Raw genomic sequence first — 24200 nt, 5'->3', positions numbered from 1 at the left:
GTACATCAAATAGGAATCTGCAAGTTGACATGATAAAGTCTAATCCATACCCATTTTGCTGCTGTTTTATACAGATTATTTCGTATGTACATCCACAGGTAGATATTAAGTATAATCCATGTCCATTTTGCTGCTGTTTTATACAGATTATCTCGTATTTACTTACCTCCACAGACAGATATTACCATAAATTGTCGACCAGATTACTAAACTTATATTCTTAATAAGACCAAATAAACATATGAAGTTCCAACAGATTATTACTTATTAATCATTAGCTTGAGACAAATGAAACATCATATTTGATTCAAAAAATTGATGAACATTTGCAAGAAGATTATATCATTTACAATTACCAAATTGACAAGTGATGGGCTCCTGTGGAAGAGACATTTTGACCTGTTGGTGATCACGGACACCACATGAAGTCCCAAGTCTGAAATCTGTATTAACCCAAGCTTGACTTGCTAAGTCCCATAGAAGCAGCGACTTCTTTGGAGGCAAATTTGTCTGCTTGCTCCTATGCATCAGAAAAAAAAATTTTGTGGATGATGAAGATAAGTAAAGCAACACCTGCAATGCTAATGGTAGCATGTTATGGTGCACCATAAGCAAACAAACACACATTTAAGTTCCATCGAGAATAGACATATAATGCATATACATCGCAGATAGCATTTACTTCCCTAGCAATGTGATTAGTCAAAAATATCCAGTAGAGGAGTTAGGCATCAAGGATGAAGGCATCAGTATGGTGGCTTGCCACACCTACAGAATCCCGCATCATCTGCAGGAAAGTCTCACAATCCTATAAGCACAAGGGGATCATGATAATCCAATGGGCTCGGTTGACAATATCAACAATTTGGGTAAAAAGTTTGTGGCAACTCATACAGTTCACATCATGGGGCCTATAATGCAAGATGGTACATCATCACCCACCTCTAGGAGTAATTCCAAAGTTTTCCACATGGTTTTGGATATGTAACATAATAAAATGCTCTTAAATCTATCCTCGAATCTAGATGAAACTCATTTTTTTTCACATGCTTATGATGAAAGGAACACTCTGCTAGTGGACATTAATTAGCCTATCCACTATATTAACCAAGCAATAAATAACAAAGAGAATTTTCATGTTTGGTGAGTATCAGGCTCTACCTGCAACAAAATCTTCAAAGTGTGGTTTTGTCATAATATTACTCATTCCTCATTAGTAATATTTTCTATTCAGGAACATCACCTTGTATTGATTTAGGCTTTGAATGGTTAGCATATTCCATATAATACATATCTTAAAGACATAATTGCCACTATATATGGTAATCAGAATTAGATATTTATTTGCTAACAAAGATATGTAGTTATGTACACACACATCCACTCGCCTTCCTCCCTCTATGGACCCATTATAACTAATTATGTTAAGCATAATAGATTATCGCAACTAGCACGGGATTGGTGTCAGTACATAAATCCTGGCCACATACACAAACAAGTTCTGCAAGAACCATGAAGAGGTACAAGACAAAAGATGATATTGATCACAAAAAGAAGACATAATTTCTCTTTTGCTACTATAGTCTTAGATTCTCATATTCAACCCCTTAAGATGATCGAGACTAATCTTAGTTATCTTAAAGTTGTGTTACTTTTTGTTATTTGAGTTACATCAAGATAACTGAACTAACGAGATCTCCTAGAGGACAACTAGAGGAACAAAATCATGCATTGGGCCAAAAAAATGTGGTTTCTAACATTTGTTCTAAGACTTATCAGTCAGCGTCAATAAGTAAACCTCCTCAATAGTCCAAAGAATCAATATAGCACATCAAATTTCTTCAAGAAACTATTACAACAGCATATGAGTAAAAATTAAGCATACCTGTAGGTGATGCAACAAGTACATCAAGAAGAGATGTACAAATACCTGCAGATAATTTCAATTTATCTTATTCTACATATGCTTTTGGATTATGTATAAATGTTGTTTAACAAACAAAGTAGATATGTCCATTCTGACCAGGTAGAATAGCAGGATGACTCGAGCAGTTGGATACCGCCATAAAAATCGAGTGGCACGGACGGCTCCCGAATCTAAAAGCTTTGCAGCTCTTTGCAACTGTTTAGAAATATTTGCACTTAGAGGAAAGGGAGAGAGAAAATGAGAAGATATGGAAATTAAGCGAGATATGGACCTGTTTGGTTGCTCCAACCATATGCCGATGATACAAGGGCAGAGGCCTGCAAAGCACCTATTAGTTATAGTGATTTACTTATGCTTCAAAAATTCAGAAATAAGAAAAATAAAAAACTTGAGAAGTTATGCTTTTCTTGATTTCAAGTAGATTTTTTTCACAAACCACCTTCATTGAAGTTAATGTAGATAGAAATAGAATAAGCACCACCATGAGATCTTTCATGAGTGAAAATTTTAAGATTGCCTAATGTTAAGGATGAACCCAAACTACATCAGAATTTTAAAATGCTCATATGAAATATGATACAACCTTCTGACTCTCAAGTTGCTTAGCTCAGGCTTTTTCCTTTAAGGTTTTAACAAATGAATGAATTAGTTTAAACTTATACAAGATACATATTCCTTTGAGTCAAAATCCTCAGCTACATCCAAGAGTCAACTTTTCAACTGTTATTTACCTTCTACTTGGATGAATAGATTCTCATCCTCATTGCTGTTGAACAAGTGTAAAACCAACATGTTTGATGATCTTTGACTTTATGAGCCATGCTTGGGTTAACTGCAATGAATCTTCAATCACAAAATGTTTTTGTTTTTGAAAAGAACTTCTTAGTAATGGTGGTGTCTTAGCCTTTAGCCTTGTTTGAGTGTCTGAGACACCACTCAAAGATATTCTACAATCTGTATAACAGTTACCAAGAATGAACACATATAACAGTTGGCAACTTTCCGAAAAATGAATCAATCTGCGAATTCTTGTCATTAATTAAGAAAAGGTTCTCTCTTGATCCAAACTTATCCCTTCTGAAGCAGCATGTCAAGTTTCTTCACCTACATATCGACTACCTTCCTAAGACTTCAAGGGATCAAGGGTAGGCATAAGTTCGATTTGCTTTTTCTTGAGTTGTGCGGCTCATATTCAAATGTTCACTATCAACTAAAGCTAAAATCTCATGGGGGCTGATACAGACTAGCATTGAGTCTGGAATGAGCCCAAGCAAGCCTGTGTAATCAAGACACATCAAGATTTTCATATAATAATGTGAAGATGAGAACCTAGAATCATATACACATCTTCAAATCCAGTTTCTAGTGTAAAGACTTTTGCAAGGGTCTCGAACGGCTTAAGCATATTGCTGAACAAAAAAATATTTTTTAAGCTTGTTTTGACCCTAGTTATGTCTATGCAACTATTAGCCAAGTTCTAAGTGGTTTCTCCTACTTATCTTTTGCTTGTGCTTTTAAATACATACAAGATTAAAACTTAAATTCTCAGTAACCATTCATATCAGAATGTCATGACTCTAAACTATAGAGAGCACTTGTTGGTATCATCCTCTTTAAACCTTCAAGTGAGTTCTTTTTCAGAAGCTTCTAAAATCTAGTTTGTTTGGTTCACTTGTAATCGATTATACCTTGCTACTTAATAAAAAAATGTTTTCCTTACTTCTTTGCACATTGTGAAAAAAAAATATATCATCTATGTCAGCAAGAATACCAAATAAAAATAACTTCTATAAATTCATAAATATCTCTTGACACAGAGTTAAGATGCTTGAGTGGAGAGATCAATCGTTGTGAACCTAAAAAATATGAATCATAAAATGATAAAATTATTATTCATTCAAATACGAGATTATGCATTCACTTTATTAAGAATGCAATTATTACCATAGAATATACAGGTTTATTAAACACTATCAAAAAAATATATTTATAAATTTCTTATATATATATATATATATATATATATATATATATATATATATGTATTTTAAAATTATTTTCTAATAGATTTTTAGGGTCTTACAATCTTACAATCTGATCCTACGCAACGAGTTTATTACACCAATCTCAAAAGGGGTTTATTTACTCATAAGAAGATGCCTCCAACAAAGCATGTTATAGGAGTACTATCAGGTTACAAAAGCTGATATAACACTATTTTGGCTTGGATGGATGTGACTGGAGATGGAATAGCTCAGGAGTTACTTTCTCTTCCTTCTTTTCATGTTTTGAAATACAATGGGATATTCAGAGATTTGTGAGCTTGATCCCGGGAAGCTATTGTCCAAGCAAGTTATGTGTCTTTCTCTGGTTAGTTCTTTTGGGTAAGCCGCACATAAAGAAGAAATTAAGGGGAGTGCAAACCTTGTAGAGATTAGCCAGAATCAATAAATCATTTGCTTCTGCCACCTTTTTTTTTCAAGGTACACTCTCAAATAGATGGAGGAGAAACTCAACTTCCATGATATGGAAGAGCTTTGGAGTAATTGGAGGAAAAAAGCATATTTAAGAAAATTCCACCTGCTGTGAACAAGCTTCTGATTGCTATCTTCCGGAACAAGGGATTACTAAAAACTAGCATATGTTTGAAAGACCTTGCATTGGTCTGCACCGTGCTGTTACTTGAGACCTCTACTTCTTCATACTAGAGTCAGCTTGTGTGGCTGTGGAACCAAGTGTATAGTAAATTCTAGTTTGTGGAAGTTGGTTGTTTAGGATGTTTGTCCTCACTTGGCGAGGAGTCTATTTGTTTAATTGTTGAGGTTGTTGATTGGGATGTAATTTGTTGCAGGTTTTGATTCTTAAGAAAACAGACTAATTAACCAGTAATTTTATGTAAAAAAGATTCAGATACTTTAGAATATGTAGCAAAAGGTAACATTTTGATGTGTCAATTTATAGCAGCACGGTGGACCCCAAATCCAATAAGCAGAAAAAAAATGACTATTGAGTAGGAACGCTCACGAGTGTACTTAACAGTTTAATAGGCAAACAGCATTATAGATATTGCTGAATGAGGTGATGAGCAGTTATCTTACTCGAGAGCTTTTATATCAGTATCTTCTTCCCATGATGATGATGCTCTGCTGGTAACCCGACTCCTTTCTGCTTCTAACTATCAAATAATGATCAATTTTTTAAATGAAATGATTAAACTTGCTTCTATGAGAATAATAAACAGTGAGCCAGTAATTATATTAGCAGAAATATTTTAGAATCGAAACAAAAACCTGTGCTTCCTGAAGACGATTTAGCTCCTTTACCAATTGAAATTCTAAAGCAGCCTTTTCACTAGTCATGGTTTCTAGTTGTGTTTGCTTATGATACTGCAGCAATGTGCACAGTTTATACATAAAATTAGACAACCAGAACAGTGAATGTAACCTGTATTCTCCTCATATTACATAAATAGTAACATACCAGCAAATCAGTCAACTCCCGATATCGTTTCTCAAGTTCCATATGTTCCTGCATTATATATGTTAGAAGAATTTTAAAAGCATGTTAAGGAGCAAAGAAACTAATCTGTCAACTCAAGTGAATGTTATTGTGCCAGGACAAAGAATAGGTTGGCTGGGTCAAACCTAATGGCAGTATCTGTGTCCAAAGCCTATATGGGTAAATATGTGCATCCACTTGTGATTCTCATAGAAAAATACATCTTAAATAGCTAATTATACTCCTTATTTTCATTGTCAACCACTTGCAAATTCTTAGTCTATCAGGAATGTCAGTTTTTTCTTATATAGTTATTGTTTGTTTGTTTTTTTAGAAAATCATAGTCTGTAACCTCGTATTCGCATTAAAATGTGTCATGGATCAGCACAATGTACATATTTCGAAATGCTTGAATGAATCAAAAATGACTTTAGCAGCTTTAGCCAAATCTCTTAGTGACCTAGGTTTCACGAAGAGTAATATAATGGTTATCTCAATTACTTTTAGGACTGAACTAGTAGTTTCATAAATGCTTACTTGCCACAACATGCCTCTTCTTTGGTGTTGCACCAGTGTGGGTGGCTTTACTAGCCAGCATACCAACAAATGTGGGTATAGACCAATGACACTATGATGTTATCCTCTTGGTGTAAGGCATGCTAGTTATGGCATGGCAAACAAGGGTAATCCATGGATTTAGTGATCAGGTTAGAATTAGAATATCACTGAAAATATGAAGCAAGAGAACAAGAATCAACTACCTGTCGTGAGTAATGCTCTGCATCCCTTTTCATTCCAGCCATCTCTACTCGCATCTTTTGTAACTCGGCCTGGCAACCATGATCAAGATGGTAAATTGTTGTATGTCTTCTATGACACTAAATAACAGGGATTATGCAAACCAGCGAATAATAGGATTATAGATTGCCATTATGATTGATATTATTACTAAATGAAAATTTAGCTTAATAGCAATAGAATTTTTATAACCTAAACATATTCTTTAATTAAAGTACAACAACAACAACAAAGCCGTATTAATTAAAGTATGATAAAAGACAAAAAATGTCTCATCTTACTTAATAGCTTCATAGTAAAAAATAAGGAGAACCACCTCTAGATAACAAAGCTTGTTCTCTGCTTCTCTTTGTCCTTGGCGTGCACGCTCCACTTCTTCCTGCCATGCCTGCATCTATATTTTCAAAAGTACTAGTAAGCAGTTTATTCATCATTTTCCAAAACTAGCTTTACTGTTTCCCAATTTAGCTGCTATGTTAAATTTTGCGACCAATATTGGTACCAGTAGAAATATACAGTAGGTGCATGTGGTTCTTATCATGTTTATGTCACTAATTTCTGCCCATTGCAAGGTGGATACAATGTTATCTAGGATTCAGCTTCTTTCTTGTGCATATGGGCTGAAGATGCCACCATTTTGCCCACAGAGAGCCAGTACTCTCAATGCCAACCATAAAGGAGCTGAACACATCTCAAGCTGGAGAGGACTTAGTTAGACATAGATCACATGCAGGAACAGATCTCTTGTGTATCAGAAAAATCCTGGTTCTTTGGTTACATAGTGGGCAATATGTCTGCAACAAGTCATGCAACATGCTTCACATAGAAGTCATGGGTGGAGAAGTCCAAAAGTTCTACAAGATACCCTAAACATGTTCTTTATTAGGCCTTTCTTTCTATCCTAAAGTAATCCATCCACACTCATGGATACATGCTCTAAAAAATAGGTAAAACAGTATCAAATATTTTTAGAAATCAAACACTGCAATCTTGTTCAAGCATTCTGCAACTTTTAAACATTCCTATTTGATATGTGAATAGCCAGAAGAAATACAAGTTAACATATTTTACTTGAAGAATTTGGTTAGAATCTTCAGAAGATTTCTTCTGTCCACGTCGATTTCGAGCTTCCAGATCTTGTAGCTCTTGGTTCAGAGATGCATATTCAACCTATAATAACAAATGAAATGCACAAGAGATAAAATAAAAAAATATTTTTTTCCTCGGTAGCAAACATTTTCGAAAAGGTCTGTGTTACCTCAAGCAGAGCCAATTTATGCTCCAGCTCTGCAGCCCTTGATGTGCTTTCATCAGCTGCTCTCTGAGTATGTATGATTAAATTGAGATAAGAGCAATTCAAAATTGAGATTGCTGAAAGCAGAAACACATGTTTCTTAAGATAACTGCACAAAAGGCGATAAAGAGATAATGGACATGATCTGTACAGCTCCATGCTAATCAATGGTATTTTCAGAGAAGCTGAAAAGCAGCTAATTCATGTGGAGTCTTGATATAATATGAGAACCAGGTAATTTGACAATCCTGAATTTTATTTTTTAATTTTGTTGACTTTTCACTGTTCTGACCAGACATATATATAATGCAAGAACAAAAACTGATAAAATAATGCATGCTGACATTACTATGTCCGTTGTCAAAAACACTCGAAAAGGCTTCTTCTAGAAATAAGTATAAAATAAATACAAAATGAACAAAAGAAAGCACAAAATTTATTGTCAACCAAACTTCTAACCAGATGAAAGCTTCATCTCCATGATACTAGGAATGAGATGGCGAACAAGTGAACCTATAGTCTGACCACTGACCACTCACCTACTTTGATTGACCTCACTACAGATTGGTGGGGCCATTAATGGGTAAACAACGGTTGGGAAGCTGATCACTTTATTAATCATATTGCACAATTTTCTGTTTTCTCTCAATTGCATTTCACCTTATTTCCCCATTTTAAATTGGTACCATCAACCATGCCAGCACAGAAACAGCAAATTGCATGCCCACTGCACATACATGTCAAACAGCAGTTGTTGGACCAGTTATGGCATCACTTGAGAGGAAAATCATGTTGAAATTTGATTGAAAACTTGTCAAATCTACTATGAGGTCTTCAATATTTTTGACTTGTGAACAGGACGACAACCTTAGTCATGATCCAATGAAGTAATGCGCATTGATAACATACTTAAAATGATTGCACAATATAGACATCCGGTGACTAGTGGGAAACTCTGTGTTTTTCCACATATTAGCCAGTGGTTTAGCCAGTTAGTTGTTTCCTGTAGATTTGCTTACATATATTCCTAGGAAGTCAACAAATCATGTTATTTCCATAGTCAACTTTTGCTCATATACAGAATGGAGAATCCTGCTAATCAGCAACAGAAGGGCAAACAAATGATCGCACAGAATTAATCACTAGTTTTTAAAGATTACCTGGATTCTAGCTAGAGCGTTAGATGACTCAACAGCTCGATGTTCTAGCTCAACCTCTCTTTCTACCGCTGCCTGTTCATTTTGCCAGTCATAAACTAAAAAGGGACTTGAGGATCATCAAAGATTTATAGTTATAAGGATGCACCATTTTAGTAGCATTGTGTGCTGTACGCTCTTCTTCAGCTCTACGTTCTGCGGAAGTAAGCTCTTCCCTCAAAGCCTATCAAGCAAGGAATATTTATAATTTGATATATTTTATGGTGTGAGACTTGAAAATCATGAAGAAACAACATCACTTTACAGTGAGATTAACCCTACCAGTCAAAATATTACCTGGATCATACGGGTTTCAGTTAATTCACGACTCCTCCTAATAGTATCCATGTCCATCTGATTCAAACAGAAAAAACCAAGGATTAGTCAGTTTTATAGACATAAATGCATCTTCAGGAATTGAGAAAACAATAAGAATGCAACACACCCATTAGTTCCTTGTTTAATAGACTACAGCTTGATTTCAACTCACAGTACAATGGGTTTTTGTAAATATTTATAAAAGTTGAACTCCTGGATTTAATATCTTGTAACTGCAACCAGTTGTCTCTTTACAATTGCGGACCATGGCATGTGCTTTGTGTAAGATATAAGACACATTCATGTCTCCAGATATAGAGGACAAACAGAATAAAAAACATAACTGGCTTTATGGGAAGTGTAAATTGTGATTGTTTTTGCAATAATCTTGTCGACAATCACATAGAAGCAGGTCATCTGCATAATACACAAACACTAAAACTCCTATATGACTTGAAAAATGTTTTCATAATTACTGTTGTCAATTCTCTCTATGCCTTTGACCCTGCCTATGTCCACCATGTTTATATCTAGCAACTCTGCCCACAATACGTTCAGCTGACTCGAATGGTGATTCTCTATAAATGTGCAAAGCACCTTAAAAGCTTAAACAATTTTCAAATACCCAAATTTGTTGACAAGTGCAAACATCTTTAATTTTATTTTCTAGTAACTCCATACATCCAAATTACCATGTGTGTATGTGTGTGTGTGTGTGTGTGTGTATATATATATATATATATCTTAGACACTAATTTTTTGGGTATATTATTTCCTAATTTCCTAAATAATACGCTTAGCTTGTTTTAAATAATTATAACAAACAAGCTTGCTAAACTATAACCAATTAACCATAATAAGTCACAGTTAGTAATTCACCTAACCTCTCTCCTACAACATTCAAATAGATTTGCTGTCTCAAATTTAATCTATTGCCCTTGATTTCACGGACCAACTGCAACTAAAACTCTTAATTGTGGCAGCTTCATTTGGCACCGCACGGTCTCAGGAAGGGTGTTGATTCACAATTAACAAATCTCTCACTGTAATCACAAAATGCAACTTCAAGGAAACGAAACCTGTAATGATGCCAGCTTTTCTTCTGAAGTAGCAGCTTCTTTCTTCAGAGCATCCAATGAATTAATGAGAGCATCAATTTCAGAGTTTTTTGCAGCTAGAGCATCTGACAAATTTGATTCAACTCTTGCCACTTCCATCTTGGACCCAGATAAATCTTGCTGCAGTTGCTTTATGCTAGCCTCATAAGAACTAGTCAACTCTCTCTGTTCAACATCTCAAATCATGATTAAATGAGAAACTACAAGATCAATTAAAAAAATAGTATTCTTTACTATTAACAACATGAATAAACAAGGAATGCAAGTGATGCAGCATTTACCTCAGCAACCAGAAGTTCCTCCAGCTGCTTATTCTCAGCCTTGTATTCTTGAAGACGGGATGAAAGACCAGCACAAACCTGTTATAAGTCAAATGATGCAATAAGCAATCATAAAGAAATACAAATCCAGATGTCACAAGAAAAATTAAGCAATGGATCAAGGATGTATCACAGTACTTCAATTGGTGAAGTTCTCCCATAACCATCAATATTTAACTAAAATGCATACAAAAAATCATCCCAGATTTCAAATCCTACAACTAGAAGTCTATAATAGTCATAGTATCCAATCTGCCATCAATGACCAATGCTTAGTTAGATGATATATATTTCAATCCTGACCACTTAGCTTAATCAACAGTTCTGTTATGCCGATCAGAATTTCTGCACTCTTATTACCTTAACCTCACTTAGTGAAGAAAATAATTAGAAGAAATATAATGTTTCATCAGCGTATAACATGTAACATCTCTAAAGATTCAAAGAACAAGTGAAATAGAAAAAAAGTAATTTGCTATTTGCATTCATCCCATAGGATCCAGATAATAAGGGCAAGAACCTAACAAGTAAATTGGAATGATAATTCACATCTTATACCACATAGCTCACATCTCAACTTTTTGTCGATTTTCAAATTCTTCTATAAGGTTCATGGATGCTTAATGGCACAGTCCCTCTTACTTGAAATTACAGTATCCAGAAGATGAGCATCTACTTTGGGAGGGTTGAAGATACTGACTGTATCTTTTTGCAAATATGATTAATCCTTAAGTGGTGCATTGAAGAAATTAGAGCTATGCATTGCATTAACGGTATTTTTACAGGAAGGTTACAATCACTACCAAACAATGGAATGTCTTCTCGAAGATTTTTTACTCCAGCATATCACTAGCTTCTTGCTATGGTACCTAAATTCGAAAACATCATATTGATACTTTCACGCTCTATGGCTAATTCATATACATGCAAAGCATATAGTTGGGCTGATAGAAAGTTCATTCTCAAAGATGTGCTTCTATCTCAGTTATTAATTGAACATGAAGGTAAGCATAAATTCAAGAGTAAAGACATCATTCCAACACTCATAATCTGATACTTCAAGTTGAGTTTCAGCTGGTAAATTAGAATGACAAGTAAATGTTTCAGTGTTGGCTGTACCAGGCTGGTTCGCAGGCTGCAATTGCCGCAGTTAAGCCAATCTATATTTTGGTTATAAATCTTTCTATGTAAGTATGTGGAACTTGTTATTGTATAATAACTATTCTCCATACTTTGGCATAAACAGACAAGAACACAAGATGCATGTGTCAACTACAATTATCAAATAGTCAAAATAATGCACAAATCATCTGTCTTGATGTCTTTACTTCCACAAGATAAACACATACAAACAAGGCCTGAGATTTCTTAAAGTTTACACAAAATGATGTTGTCAAATAATGAAGAATAGTAAATGCAGGTCAAAAAGTGTGGCCTTACCCTAGCTAACCTGGCCTCTTTTGACTGACCAGTTTTAACTGCACTTTTAAGAAGCCCTTGAGCCTGTTAAACAACCAGAGAAGAAAAAGAAACACCCACGTGAGGGAAGGTTCTTCATTATCAGTGTGCCTATTGTCTAGTATCAACATGTACCTCATCAAGCTGCTCCTGAACTTTCACGTGAGAGTCACTTAATTGCTCTTGCTGCTTGTTCACACTTGGTGAAGTTTCTGGAGTTTGTCTTTCGTTTTCTGCAGCATTGTTAATATTTTCTTTTACTTCTTTTACAACTTTCTCAGTTTCCAATTTCTCTTGGCCAGTGGTCAAGAAAGAATCCTCATTCAACAAGTTGGCATTTGAATCAGCATCAGCAGAATGATCATTGTTGACATCTTCGATCTGCTTGTCCACCAACAAAGGAGAAGAAGATGTTTCCAGTTGATTGTTCATATCTGGATTAGCAGCATCTTCATCCACAGAGGGATTTGAGGCCTCTATATTATTTTCTTTAAGTTGAACTTCCACCATATTGTTACTCTGTCCGCCATTACCATTTTCCATGTCCAAACCAACTGTCTCCATATTGTTATCTGACAAATGCTCTTTTCCAACAGTTTTGTCGCTAACTCCAAAATCTACAGAATGACTAGAATGATAGTTCTTCGGATTATCAGATTTTGCATCAGGAACTGATTTTTCTTTGTGTTTCTGGTCATGCTCAGGCCTAGTACTGACTACATTTTCGATGCTGGAAGACTTTGCATGACCCTATATAAAGAACACAGCGAATTCTTGTGATATAACACAATTCATGGTATGCCACAAGAAAAGGTAAATGATTGATTATCAACCTTCTCTTTTGCTTTTGGCCTCCTGGAGTAAACTTCTTCAGCATTTGATGCTTTATGGTTGCAGGAGAGTCAGAAAAAGAAAAAAGCAAATGACCTTCAGTTAAAAGAACTTGCAAGAGATTAAAAAATGTATAAAAAAACGAAAAGGACAACCAGAAAACATTTTGAGGATCTCACACGATTAAATGAAATAATTTCTACCTGAAGCTTGCAAGCCAGACTGCTCATCAGCCAACTCACTAGCAACGAGTTTTGCTCTTCGGTCCACAACTTCAAACAAATCTATTTCCAGAAATAAGTGTTTTAGAGCATTTTACAATAGGATAATATGTTCTCATAATGGAAGTAACTTCAAAAGTATTTCAAATATGTCTTTGAGAATGTTAAAAAAAAAAGACGTACACAATGCACGAGGCTCCCGCCAATACGAGGTCTGGGGAGAGTCAATGTACACAGCCTTATCTTTAAATATTTAAAGAAGTTGTTTCCATGACTCAAACCCTGGTCTCCTAGGTTGCAAAAGAGCAACCTTACTATTATACCAAGAGCATTGTACGAGGTCTTTGAAAATGTAAACTTAACATGAAATACAAACAGTGAACTCTAAATCCTGAAGGACACAACAGAATAACAGAATGGGAACATAATTGTAGTTGTTAAGGCAACAACTCTAGCATGTGACTGAAGAAATTGTATGAGTAGAAACGCCAAACACTAATTGTTTCAATACACAAGAGTTTGCTGGTTTCATTATTCAATTCATTTTAGAAAAATAATAGCCTAATAGTTTGGACTAGATATGTATGCTCAAACAACATATCATCTGATCAGTGCCTCTAAAGGGTACCACTATTGAGTTCTCCATGCCTGATATTATCTGGATTCTCTCAGAATTTTTTTCCTCTTGATCGAACAATTTTCCATTCTCTTAAAAGTTGGAATACTTTGGCTAATACATGGTCATTTGTGTCTGTGTTTGTTATCCTCCTCCTATCGTATCTCCTGAAAATTTGTTTGCTCCTTGTCAGCTTGACACAGTCAGCAGACCTTTTGGGCTACCATTAATCAAGTTGATCTTAGTTCCTCTGAAAACATAAGCCCAGATTATCAATAGAAAATTGACAGATCAAGATATCCTTCTTGATGGAGTAACATAACCCATCATCCAATTCTCCTGCTCCACCTCCTTGACAACCACTTATGCATAAATCAGAAATTATATATATATATATATATGTATGTATATATATATATATATATATATATATATATATATATATATATATATATATATGTATGTATGTATGTATGTATGTATGTATGTATGTATGTATGTATATATGTATGTATGTATGTATATATGTATGTATGTATGTATATATGTATGTATGTATGTATATATGTATGTATGTATATATGTATGTATGTATGTATATATGTATGTATGTATGTATATATGTATGTATGTATGTATATATATATGTATGTATATATATACATGTATGTATATATATATATATGTATGTATATATATATATGTATATATATATAGTGATTTTTATGAGTCATTATATGATTTGATCATCCAAGCAAGTTCTTGATGAGTTGTTTCTACTTCTGGCTGGCCTTTACAAAAAAACTGTAAGAGGTTTCCGCCATTTTTCTTAGTAGGAAAAGAACTCTCTGCCATGAAATCAAGATCTAATGTAGCCTAATTACATCATAAGCACAGAAGCAACTCATAATAACACCAAGAACTATGCACCGATTATTTGCAACCAACATGCTTATCCTTCTATGTCATACTTCCAACTAATAAGAACTACTAATCCAACAAAAGATAAACCAGACTAGGATAGCTAGCAATAAGAGAAGGATGACAAATCGATCAAGCCAATTCAAGACCCAGAAAATTGTTTATCCAAGCATGTTCTGGATGAATTGTTTTTTACTTCTGGCCTTCCTTCACAAAGGGTCACAGGTTTCCGCCATTTTTCTCAGTGGGAAAAAATAAGTCTTCCATGAAATCAAGAGCTAGGGTTGTGTGATTACATCATAAGCACAGAAGCGATTAGAATAGATCATATAACACTGAGAACAATGCACCGATTATTTGCAACAAAAGAGCTTATGCTTCTATGTCATGATTCTAACTACTAAGATCTACTAATGCAACTACAGATAAGCCCCAATTTCCATAGGCTTGGATCGATGCCAATGAGTAATGACGACATAACGAACAAACCGATTCAAGACACAGAAGATCCCTTATCGAAGCATGTTCTTGATCAGTTGTTTCTGCTTCTGACCTTCCTTTAACAAAGTAGTCACCAGTTTCCACCATTTTTCTCAGTGGGAAAAGAAATCGTCGCCATGACAGCAAGAGCTAGGGTTGCAGAATTAGATCACAAGCACAGAAGCAACTCGGAATAGCCCATATAAATTACGGAAAACTATGCACCGATTACTTGCAACCGAAGCATTCATCCTTCTATGTCATGATTCCATCTCCAACTACTAAGATCTATTAATCCAACGGCGGACAAACCCCAATTTCCACAGGCTTGGATCGATGCCAACAAGAGAAGGACACCGAATCGATCAAGCCAATTCGAGACACAGGAAGATCGCAACGACGAAACAGATCGCGGGAAAGGGTACGAATCGGAGGAAGGAGATGAGGAGCGAATGAGATCGGCTTACCTTCTGCGACCTTGAGCCAGGAAGCCATGAGCGTAGGGGATTCCGAGCGCAGGGAAAGGTTAGGGCTCCGAGGAAGAGGGCGGATCTCGCTGCATTTAAATGGCGGGGGCGGAGATCGGAGGGGGAGAACACCGGATGTTCGCGAGCTGTTGTGGGGAAGCTTTCACGTCGGTTTGGTTCTTCGGATCTACTAAAATTATGTTCATTCCCGTTAGCAAAATTGCTTTGTGTGTACATAATAAGCCTCTAAAGCTTTGTATTCCGTATTTACCCCTATCAATTTTAATTTAGCACATATCCCTGTCAAGCATGGAAAATTATGTCAGTTAAACATTAGCCAAATGAGATTAATACTAACTTCACAAAGTATTACATATATTTCTATAAATTAGTAGTTTCAATTTCATCTTTTAAATTTAAGTTTTTTGATAAATTTATTAAAAGGTATTTTAAGTATGTTAGATTTAATTTTTTTAGACTTACTGAAAATTACTAATGATATTAATTAATCTGAGTTTATTAAATGGATTCTGACAAAGTATTTGAAGAGAGTAAATTTTGGTGGGACAAATTTGCTATTTCCCTTTAAAAGGGTAGATAAGTAAAAGCATCTTTCTTTATGCAGACTTTGGAAGTATCACATCCATAATTACAAATTATGTCTTTCAATCCTATTAATATTCATCTAAAAAATTCCAAGTTAAACCTTTGTAGCCGTTATTCCAACTCATTTATTTAAGTCAATAAATATATAAAAATACCATTTGAGGTTTTAAACCACCATCAAATTAATATTTAATGTGTATAATGTGTAAATATATTAGATGATATTTTGAATCCACAATCTTTCATAAATTTATCTATATATTACTATCAAACTAATGTTTAATATTAATATATCAAATAACGTTTCAAACCTTATACTTTTGATAACTTGATTTGATACATCAGAATGAGGATTATCCTTGTAATTAGATCTCAGTTCGGTCCCTATCCTTAAAAAAATTTATATTGAAATTAGTATACTTATAAAAGTGAAATATTTAACTCTGTTTACCATAATATTATCGATTTTACCGACACAAGATATAGTCACATGATAATATGTGTAGGAATGATACGAAAACAATAGGTAAAAAGGTAATTTTAATACATTGATTATGTTTTCTTTCTACTTAGTTGACTGTTGTCATGGTGGTGGATGACGGGACACTGTTATGGTTGTGGTTGATGAAAACGACATAGTGATTGATAAGAACAACATAAGGATATCCTTGGAGGCAAGTAAGGTGAAGTCTTAGAGGTGGAGTTAAGAAACTTCTATAATTTTTTTAGGGGGGAGGAGGAGGAAAAGAAGGGAGAGCAACGACGATATATAAGGCGAAGGAAGAGGAGGAAGAGGACGACGGTCGTGTCAACGCAGAACTAAAGTGACATCACTCTGCTCTGCATTGCCTTGTGTCTTTGTTGATGCTAACGTAGATACAAAGTGGTACTCATCCTTCTTTTCCTTTTCCCCGATCTCTCATCCTTCTTCCTCCTTTCGTCACTCTATATCTACATCGATGTTGACACAGATGCTGATGCTCTGTATCTATGTCGGTGCAACCATCATCCTCATCCACTTTCTCATCTTTCTTTATCTTACTTCCCACCATCGCTCTCCCTCATCTTCCCCCTTCAATGTAGATGCAGAGTGGTACAAAGCAAAAGTCGTAAATGCAAAGCAAAGTGACGTTGCATATGCATCAGCACACCGTCATCCTCGTTCTTTTCCTTATGTTCTTTTATCTCATATTTTATCATCGCTCTCTCTCCTCTTCCTCCTCCTCCGGCAAGAAGCAACAAAAGTCTCTCGACTCTACCTCCATGACTCTACTCGACTCATCTCCAAGGACATTCTCACATCATTCTTGCGGACCACTATATCAGTCTCACCGACCACTGTGCTCTCGATATTTTCTCCTAATAAAGATATATTTGATACATATTCCAAAGTTACATGTGATCATATTCATTCTTGAAATCGAATTTGAAAAAATTATAAGATTAGACTTAAAAAGTATCTAAAATTATCAAAAAATAAAATCTATGGATTCGCTATTAAGATGTTGTTCATCTGTGCTAAAAACTTGAGGTCGAATGAACAAGTATTATGAAGTTAGATTCATAAATGAAGTCAGTTAACTCGCATATAGTATCACTAATGTTAAGCTGCAATCAACTAACTCTTTGATGATTTTATGTATCTTTTGAGTTTAATTTACAACATTATCAGAATGATTTTGTGAAGGAGTGTAACCATGCTCAATTTTTAGTTGAACTTCAGAATATTTGTCCATTGCATCTCAAAATTTCACCACAAAGGGACAACAACATCTCAATAGTGAATCCTCAGGGATTTTGATTTTGTGATGGTTTAAGTGACTTTTAAGTCCAATTCGATACATTTTCAAGTAGATTTTGTGAATGAGTTTAATGACATTCATTTATTAGTATAGCTTCAAGATAGGTGTCAATTGCACCTCATTCTTCAACCATAGATGAACAACGATATCTAAAAGTAAATTCATAGATAAATCTGTTTTTCATAATTTTGGCCTTTTAAAGTCTAATTTAACATATTTTCAAGTTGATTTACTCATTTATTAGTGTCACTTCAGAATACATAATCCATTGTACATCAAATTTCCACATAGAAAAGCAATAATATTTTAATTGAATTTATATTTTATATGTTTATTTATTTTTTAAAAAATATTTAAATTAAAATGTATATATTTTTTTTGATTCTACGATCAAGTGTGACGATGTTCATTTAGTAGCACAACTTGAATTGGCACTTTTGCACCATAAATTTATAGTTCCATGAACAACACAATAGTAAATTCATAGTTTTTTTATTTATTAATATTTTAGGAGCCTTTTATGTCCTATTTATATACTTTCAGCTTGATTTGGTAAATGAGTGCGACTATGCTCATTTATCTGTGTAACTTCAGATAACTTATCAATTACACCTCAAAATTTTCATCACAAGTGCACAATAATATCCTCTTTATATATATATATATATATATATATATATATATATATATATATATATATATATATATATACATACATATATATATATATATATGTATATATATATATATGTATATATATATATATGTGTATATATATATGTATATATATATATATATGTGTATATATATATATGTATATATATATATATATGTGTATATATATATATGTATATATATATATATATATGTATGTATATATATATATATAAAGAGAGAGAGAGAGAGAGAGAGAAAAAGAAAGGATCTACTAAAATTTAGAATAGGAAATATAAAAATTAATAACTTCGAAGGTGATAAAAACTTTCTTAAACATCTCATTATTATTAATCTTTTGTAATAAAAAATAATTAGTTAGTGGGAAAATGCTTGTAAACTTATAGATAGGGTCGGCCGGGGAGTTATTGCTCGTTTCACGTGCTCCTCCCAAACCTTTTATCTCAAGCAATGCCAGCGCAAACAACAGCCCATCTCGGTCCCCCACTCCACCAACCCAAAGCGCCATATCGGAACTCTCTCAAACGTTCCAGAGGGACCATAATACCATGACCGAACCATGAATAGAACCGTGCGATGCCCATCTGACGGTTCACTATCACGGGTCATTTCTCCACGCCGCTTCGGACGCAGCCCCAACACCTCCCGCACTCTCTCGCACCTTCGTCTCCCTTCGCGAAGCCTCTCCTCTTCGTCCTCCCCCCTTCTCGTATAAAAGCAACGCTCCTCTCCGCTTTTCCGGCCAAGAAACAAAGAAACCAACATCGACGCATCGAAGCAAGCACCGCGATCCGCCATGAATCCTGACAAGTTCACGCACAAGACGAACGAGGCCCTCGTCGCCGCCCACGAGCTTGCCCTCAATTCGGGCCACGCCCAAATCACGCCGCTCCACCTCGCCTCCGTCCTCGCCGCTGACGCCAATGGAATCCTTCGACAGGCCCTCACTAACGCCTCCGGTGGCGCCGGAGATTCTGCCGCGCAGTCGTTCGAGCGCGTCCTCTCCGCCGCCCTCAAGAAGCTCCCCTCCCAGTCCCCCCCGCCCGACGAGGTGCCTGCCTCCACCTCCCTCATCAAGGTCATCCGCCGTGCTCAGTCTTCCCAGAAGTCACGCGGTGACTCCCACCTCGCTGTCGACCAGCTGATCCTTGGCATCCTCGAGGACCATCAGATTGGTGACTGCCTCAAGGAGGCCGGCGTCAGTGCCGCACGAGTCCGCGCCGAGGTCGAGAAACTCCGTGGCAAGGAGGGCAAGAAGGTCGAGAGCGCTTCCGGGGACACCAATTTCCAGGCCCTCAAGACCTACGGCCGCGACCTCGTCGAGGTTGCGGGGAAGCTTGACCCCGTAATCGGCCGTGATGAGGAGATCCGCCGCGTCGTCCGCATCCTGTCGAGGCGGACCAAGAACAACCCTGTGCTCATCGGTGAGCCCGGTGTCGGCAAGACCGCCGTCGTCGAGGGCCTCGCGCAGAGGATCGTGCGAGGCGATGTCCCCAGCAATCTGCTAGACGTCCGCCTCGTGGCGCTCGACATGGGCGCATTGGTTGCTGGGGCGAAGTACCGCGGCGAGTTCGAGGAGCGCCTTAAGGCGGTACTCAAGGAGGTGGAGGAGGCCGATGGCAAGGTCATCCTCTTCATCGACGAAATCCACCTCGTTCTCGGCGCGGGCCGCACTGAGGGCTCCATGGACGCCGCAAACCTCTTCAAGCCGATGCTTGCGAGGGGGCAACTGCGGTGCATCGGAGCAACGACATTGGAGGAGTACAGGAAGTACGTCGAGAAAGATGCAGCCTTCGAGCGACGATTCCAGCAAGTGTATGTGGCAGAGCCCAGCGTCGCTGACACTATTAGCATCCTTCGTGGCCTAAAGGAGAAGTACGAAGGACATCATGGTGTTCGAATCCAGGACCGGGCTCTTGTGGTCGCTGCCCAGCTCTCTAGCCGATATATTACTGGTACGTCTCCATACTTCTTCTCCCAGCTTTTATAACTGCTCATTAAACATATGATTCCTCCAAACAGTAGCAAGAATAGTAATTAGACAGCCAGTGTGTACAGATGACAAAAAAATTGTTGCTTTATAGTGTCCAATTCTCCAAGCAATGGCGAAATTATCTACATTTGTGAACCTTTTGTGCATTTGGGACTGCATAAGGAACTGCTTTGGATTGCTAAACATGCTAATTGCTTCATCTTTAGATAATATTGTTTAATGTCATAGGCATAACCAAAATTTGATTCTTTAAAGTCTCTTGTTCTTCTGCTCTGAGATTGTTTTCTTTTTGTTTCTTCAAGGCCGACATCTTCCGGACAAGGCAATTGACTTGGTCGATGAGGCTTGTGCGAACGTGAGGGTGCAGCTTGATAGCCAGCCAGAGGAGATCGATAACCTGGAGAGGAAAAGGATTCAGCTTGAAGTTGAATTGCATGCACTTGAGAAGGAGAAGGACAAGGCCAGTAAAGCCAGGCTAGTTGAGGTGGGTCTCTGTTACCTTGTAGCTCTTCATCTTTTTTCAGATTTTCTCTCTCTCTCATATGCGATGCGTGCTGACAATGCTGCTCGGTGTGCTCCTATCCAGGTTCGTAAGGAGCTGGATGATTTGAGGGATAAGCTGCAACCGCTGATGATGAAGTACAGGAAGGAGAAGGAGAGAATCGACGAGATTCGTAGCTTGAAGCAGCGCCGGGAGGAGCTCATGTTTACTCTGCAGGAGGCCGAGCGGAGGATGGATCTCGCTCGCGTTGCGGACCTCAAGTACGGTGCCCTGCAAGAGATTGATGCTGCTATTGCGAGACTCGAGGGAGACACCAATGAGAATTTGATGCTGACGGAGACTGTTGGGCCTGATCATATTGCAGAGGTGTGTGTCCCGAACTCAGGATTAAGATTGTCATTGCCATCGATCCCTATGTTAAAAGTTTGGTTCTTGGTCAGGTAGTGGGCCGATGGACGGGAATTCCGGTGACAAGGCTGGGACAGAATGAGAAGGAAAGGTTGATTGGCCTCGCAGAGAGGTTGCACAAGAGAGTGGTCGGCCAACATCAGGCGGTGGAGGCGGTGGCAGAGGCAGTTCTCCGGTCGAGAGCTGGTCTCGGCCGACCGCAGCAGCCTACTGGCTCATTCCTCTTCTTGGGTCCGACCGGCGTGGGTAAAACAGAACTGGCCAAGGCTCTTGCCGAGCAACTGTTTGACGATGAGAACCTTCTTGTTCGCATCGACATGTCCGAGTACATGGAGCAGCATTCCGTATCACGTCTGATTGGCGCTCCGCCAGGGTGAGTAATCTACTCGAGCTTGCCATCGCTGCCTTCTTCGATTCCCTTGCAAGCGAGGTATTCATCCCCTCGATTTGCAGGTACGTGGGCCACGAGGAAGGAGGGCAGCTGACCGAGGCGGTGAGGCGGAGGCCTTACAGTGTCATTCTCTTCGATGAAGTGGAGAAGGCCCATATCGCCGTCTTCAATACTCTCCTCCAGGTTCTCGACGATGGCAGACTAACCGACGGCCAAGGGAGGACTGTCGATTTCACCAACACAGTCATCATCATGACTTCTAATCTTGGAGCTGAACACCTCCTCGCCGGAATGGTGGGCGAGTCGTCGATGCAGATCGCACGCGAACGCGTACTGCTAGAGGTACTTCATGGAGACCATCTCTTTTATAGCGTTATATGAACTGATTTGTATTCTTAATCTTATCAAATGTATAACCCATCGATTGATTCTGCAGGTCAGAAAGCATTTCAGGCCGGAGTTGCTGAACAGATTGGACGAGATAGTAATCTTCGATCCGCTATCACATGATCAACTGAGGAAGGTAGCCAGGTTCCAAATGAAGGATGTCGCTCTCCGCCTCGCAGAGAGGGGCATTGCCTTGGCCGTGACAGATGCTGCCTTGGACATTGTGCTATCTGAATCCTATGATCCGGTAAGCTTAGATGCTTCCAGTGTTTCCCCTCGTGCCGTGTTCCTGTTACTAGGATCGTGAACTAACGGGAGTTCCGCGTGCTCGAGCTTGCAGGTGTACGGTGCAAGACCGATAAGGAGATGGCTGGAGAAGAAGGTCGTGACGCACCTGTCCAAGATGCTTATACGAGGGGAGATCGACGAGAACACGACTGTGTACATCGATACAGCCCGAGGGAAGAAGGAGCTGCATTACAGGGTTGAGAGGAACGGAGGGTTCGTCAACGCCACCACTGGGCAGAAGTCGGACATCCTCATCGAGATCCCCAACGGTGCTGTCAAGAAGAAGGACCCAGTGCAGGCCGTGAAGAAAATGAAGGTCCTGCACGATGAGGAGGACGTCGATGATATGGACGAAGAGTAGTTACACGCCGATGATCATTGGTCGGTTCAGGAGACGGGAAATAAACGGGGGGGATATTGCTGCCTGTCTTGGATGTTTATTTTGTTGTTTGATCGAAGATGATCTTTGTGGTGATGTAATTACCGTGAAATCCTTCTTGTTTATCCTCTTGGAGAGTATATGCTAAGTCTGTTCGGAGTCCCCGTTGAAGTATTTCATTTGTTAAGCGTGCCAAATTCTAGTTTATTTAGAATGAACAGTACAAATAGAAAGGGTTAAGTGTGCCAGCAGACGTAGCAGTTGAAACCAGAATTACTTACTTGTAATGTGATTTTGAGACCTATCGATGGTTGGACCAAACTCAAAAAGGGTAGCAATTCTTGAGATCCTAATGTACTAACATCGACCGGGATCCACCCGCAGGCATTTAGGGTCGCACGCTACAATAACTGTGGTTTAGCTTTTGCAAGTTGATTTGATGTTCATTCCAATTGTTCTAATAGTGCTACATACTCTGACAATCTATAGTTAAGGAAACCCGAGAATCTATTTATATTATGCAGAGCATGCGTATCATACTTATCATGTTGAGAATTTAGGCAACGTCTCCCAAGTCTAGACTTGGCCAGTGAGACATAGCAGTAGGAATCACATGCTAGAACAGCTAACATTATTTGGTTTGAACCTTGTTCAGGACTTCAATGTTTTGCAATGTACCTTGAAACATGTTGCTTTGAGACAACACTCTGAAGCAGGTTGGCAGTGCTGTTTTCATGTCGGGCCACCTCTGACTCCTAGGCTCTAAATTGCCATCATGTTCTACCTTCAAGCATATTCTTATGGAGGTGATTATGAAACCAATATCATCTCACTGATATATGGAAATTTTCCAACATAATGTGGTCTAATATTCACATTTTGGAAACTTCGATATTGTTTTGGGTTCATAATGTGGTCACACATCAGTTTGATAGGATAATTAATTTATTAATATGGTTAAGTCTAAACCATTAACTCAAGAATGTTCAAACTTAAATTAATAATAATATATTTATCAGATCTTTATATATCAATCTAATTTTTAATTCAATTCAATGATGATATATATCAATATATGTAAAATAAAATAATAATTTTTATATTTGTTCCTTTTCTATCAATTTATACATACACAAACACACATTATATATAATATATATATATAATCATATTTAACCCTTATTGAGCATCTATATTCCAGAGTCTCACCACGTCCTTCCTTCCGCGCTTACATCGGCGAGCGAATAAACGTAGTCTTCCGCTCCCGCACTCCACTGCATAGTCTACTCATAGCTCCTCCCCGGGC

The 24200-nt window shown here is 37.6% G+C and overlaps 2 protein-coding genes across 5 annotated transcripts; one reads left to right on the top strand and one right to left on the bottom strand.

The window, feature by feature from the left end:
• Window positions 1–242: 242 nt before the first annotated feature.
• LOC135625924 (golgin-84-like) lies at window positions 243–15667 on the bottom strand. 3 transcript variants are annotated; one of them, XM_065131103.1, is made up of 21 exons: window positions 15464–15667; window positions 12962–13042; window positions 12761–12810; window positions 12063–12677; window positions 11910–11972; window positions 10431–10508; window positions 10111–10314; window positions 9011–9067; window positions 8823–8897; window positions 8678–8749; window positions 7482–7544; window positions 7295–7393; window positions 6540–6617; window positions 6187–6255; window positions 5408–5455; window positions 5218–5313; window positions 5026–5102; window positions 2199–2244; window positions 2024–2122; window positions 1886–1930; window positions 243–520 (listed from the first exon to the last, which is right to left on the bottom strand). In XM_065131103.1, the coding sequence occupies exons 1-21, from the start codon at window positions 15489–15491 to the stop codon at window positions 449–451; spliced, it is 2115 nt and encodes a 704-aa protein (XP_064987175.1). In that variant the 5' UTR covers window positions 15492–15667; the 3' UTR covers window positions 243–448. The 3 variants fall into 3 exon arrangements, with proteins under 3 accessions (XP_064987175.1, XP_064987276.1, XP_064987228.1); XM_065131156.1 differs by lacking the exon at window positions 243–520 and adding an exon at window positions 527–787; XM_065131204.1 differs by lacking the exon at window positions 1886–1930.
• Window positions 15668–19206: 3539 nt separating this feature from the next.
• On the top strand, window positions 19207–23068 carry LOC135625560 (chaperone protein ClpB1-like). Of its 2 annotated transcripts, none has more exons than XM_065130544.1 (7): window positions 19207–20501; window positions 20842–21023; window positions 21126–21407; window positions 21482–21822; window positions 21903–22182; window positions 22277–22474; window positions 22568–23068. In XM_065130544.1, exons 1-7 carry the CDS (start codon window positions 19343–19345, stop codon window positions 22874–22876), a joined length of 2751 nt encoding a protein of 916 aa, XP_064986616.1. In that variant the 5' UTR covers window positions 19207–19342; the 3' UTR covers window positions 22877–23068. The 2 variants fall into 2 exon arrangements, with proteins under 2 accessions (XP_064986616.1, XP_064986673.1); XM_065130601.1 differs by having other exon boundaries at window positions 19246–20501; window positions 21126–21411; window positions 21486–21822.
• Window positions 23069–24200: the final 1132 nt, after the last annotated feature.

The sequence above is a fragment of the Musa acuminata genome, chromosome BXJ1-1 (assembly GCF_036884655.1).
Source record: "Musa acuminata AAA Group cultivar baxijiao chromosome BXJ1-1, Cavendish_Baxijiao_AAA, whole genome shotgun sequence".
Taxonomy (NCBI): Eukaryota; Viridiplantae; Streptophyta; class Magnoliopsida; order Zingiberales; family Musaceae; genus Musa; species Musa acuminata.
The sequence above is the reverse complement of the archived record's forward strand: the minus strand, read 5'-3'. Positions and strand labels throughout refer to the sequence as shown.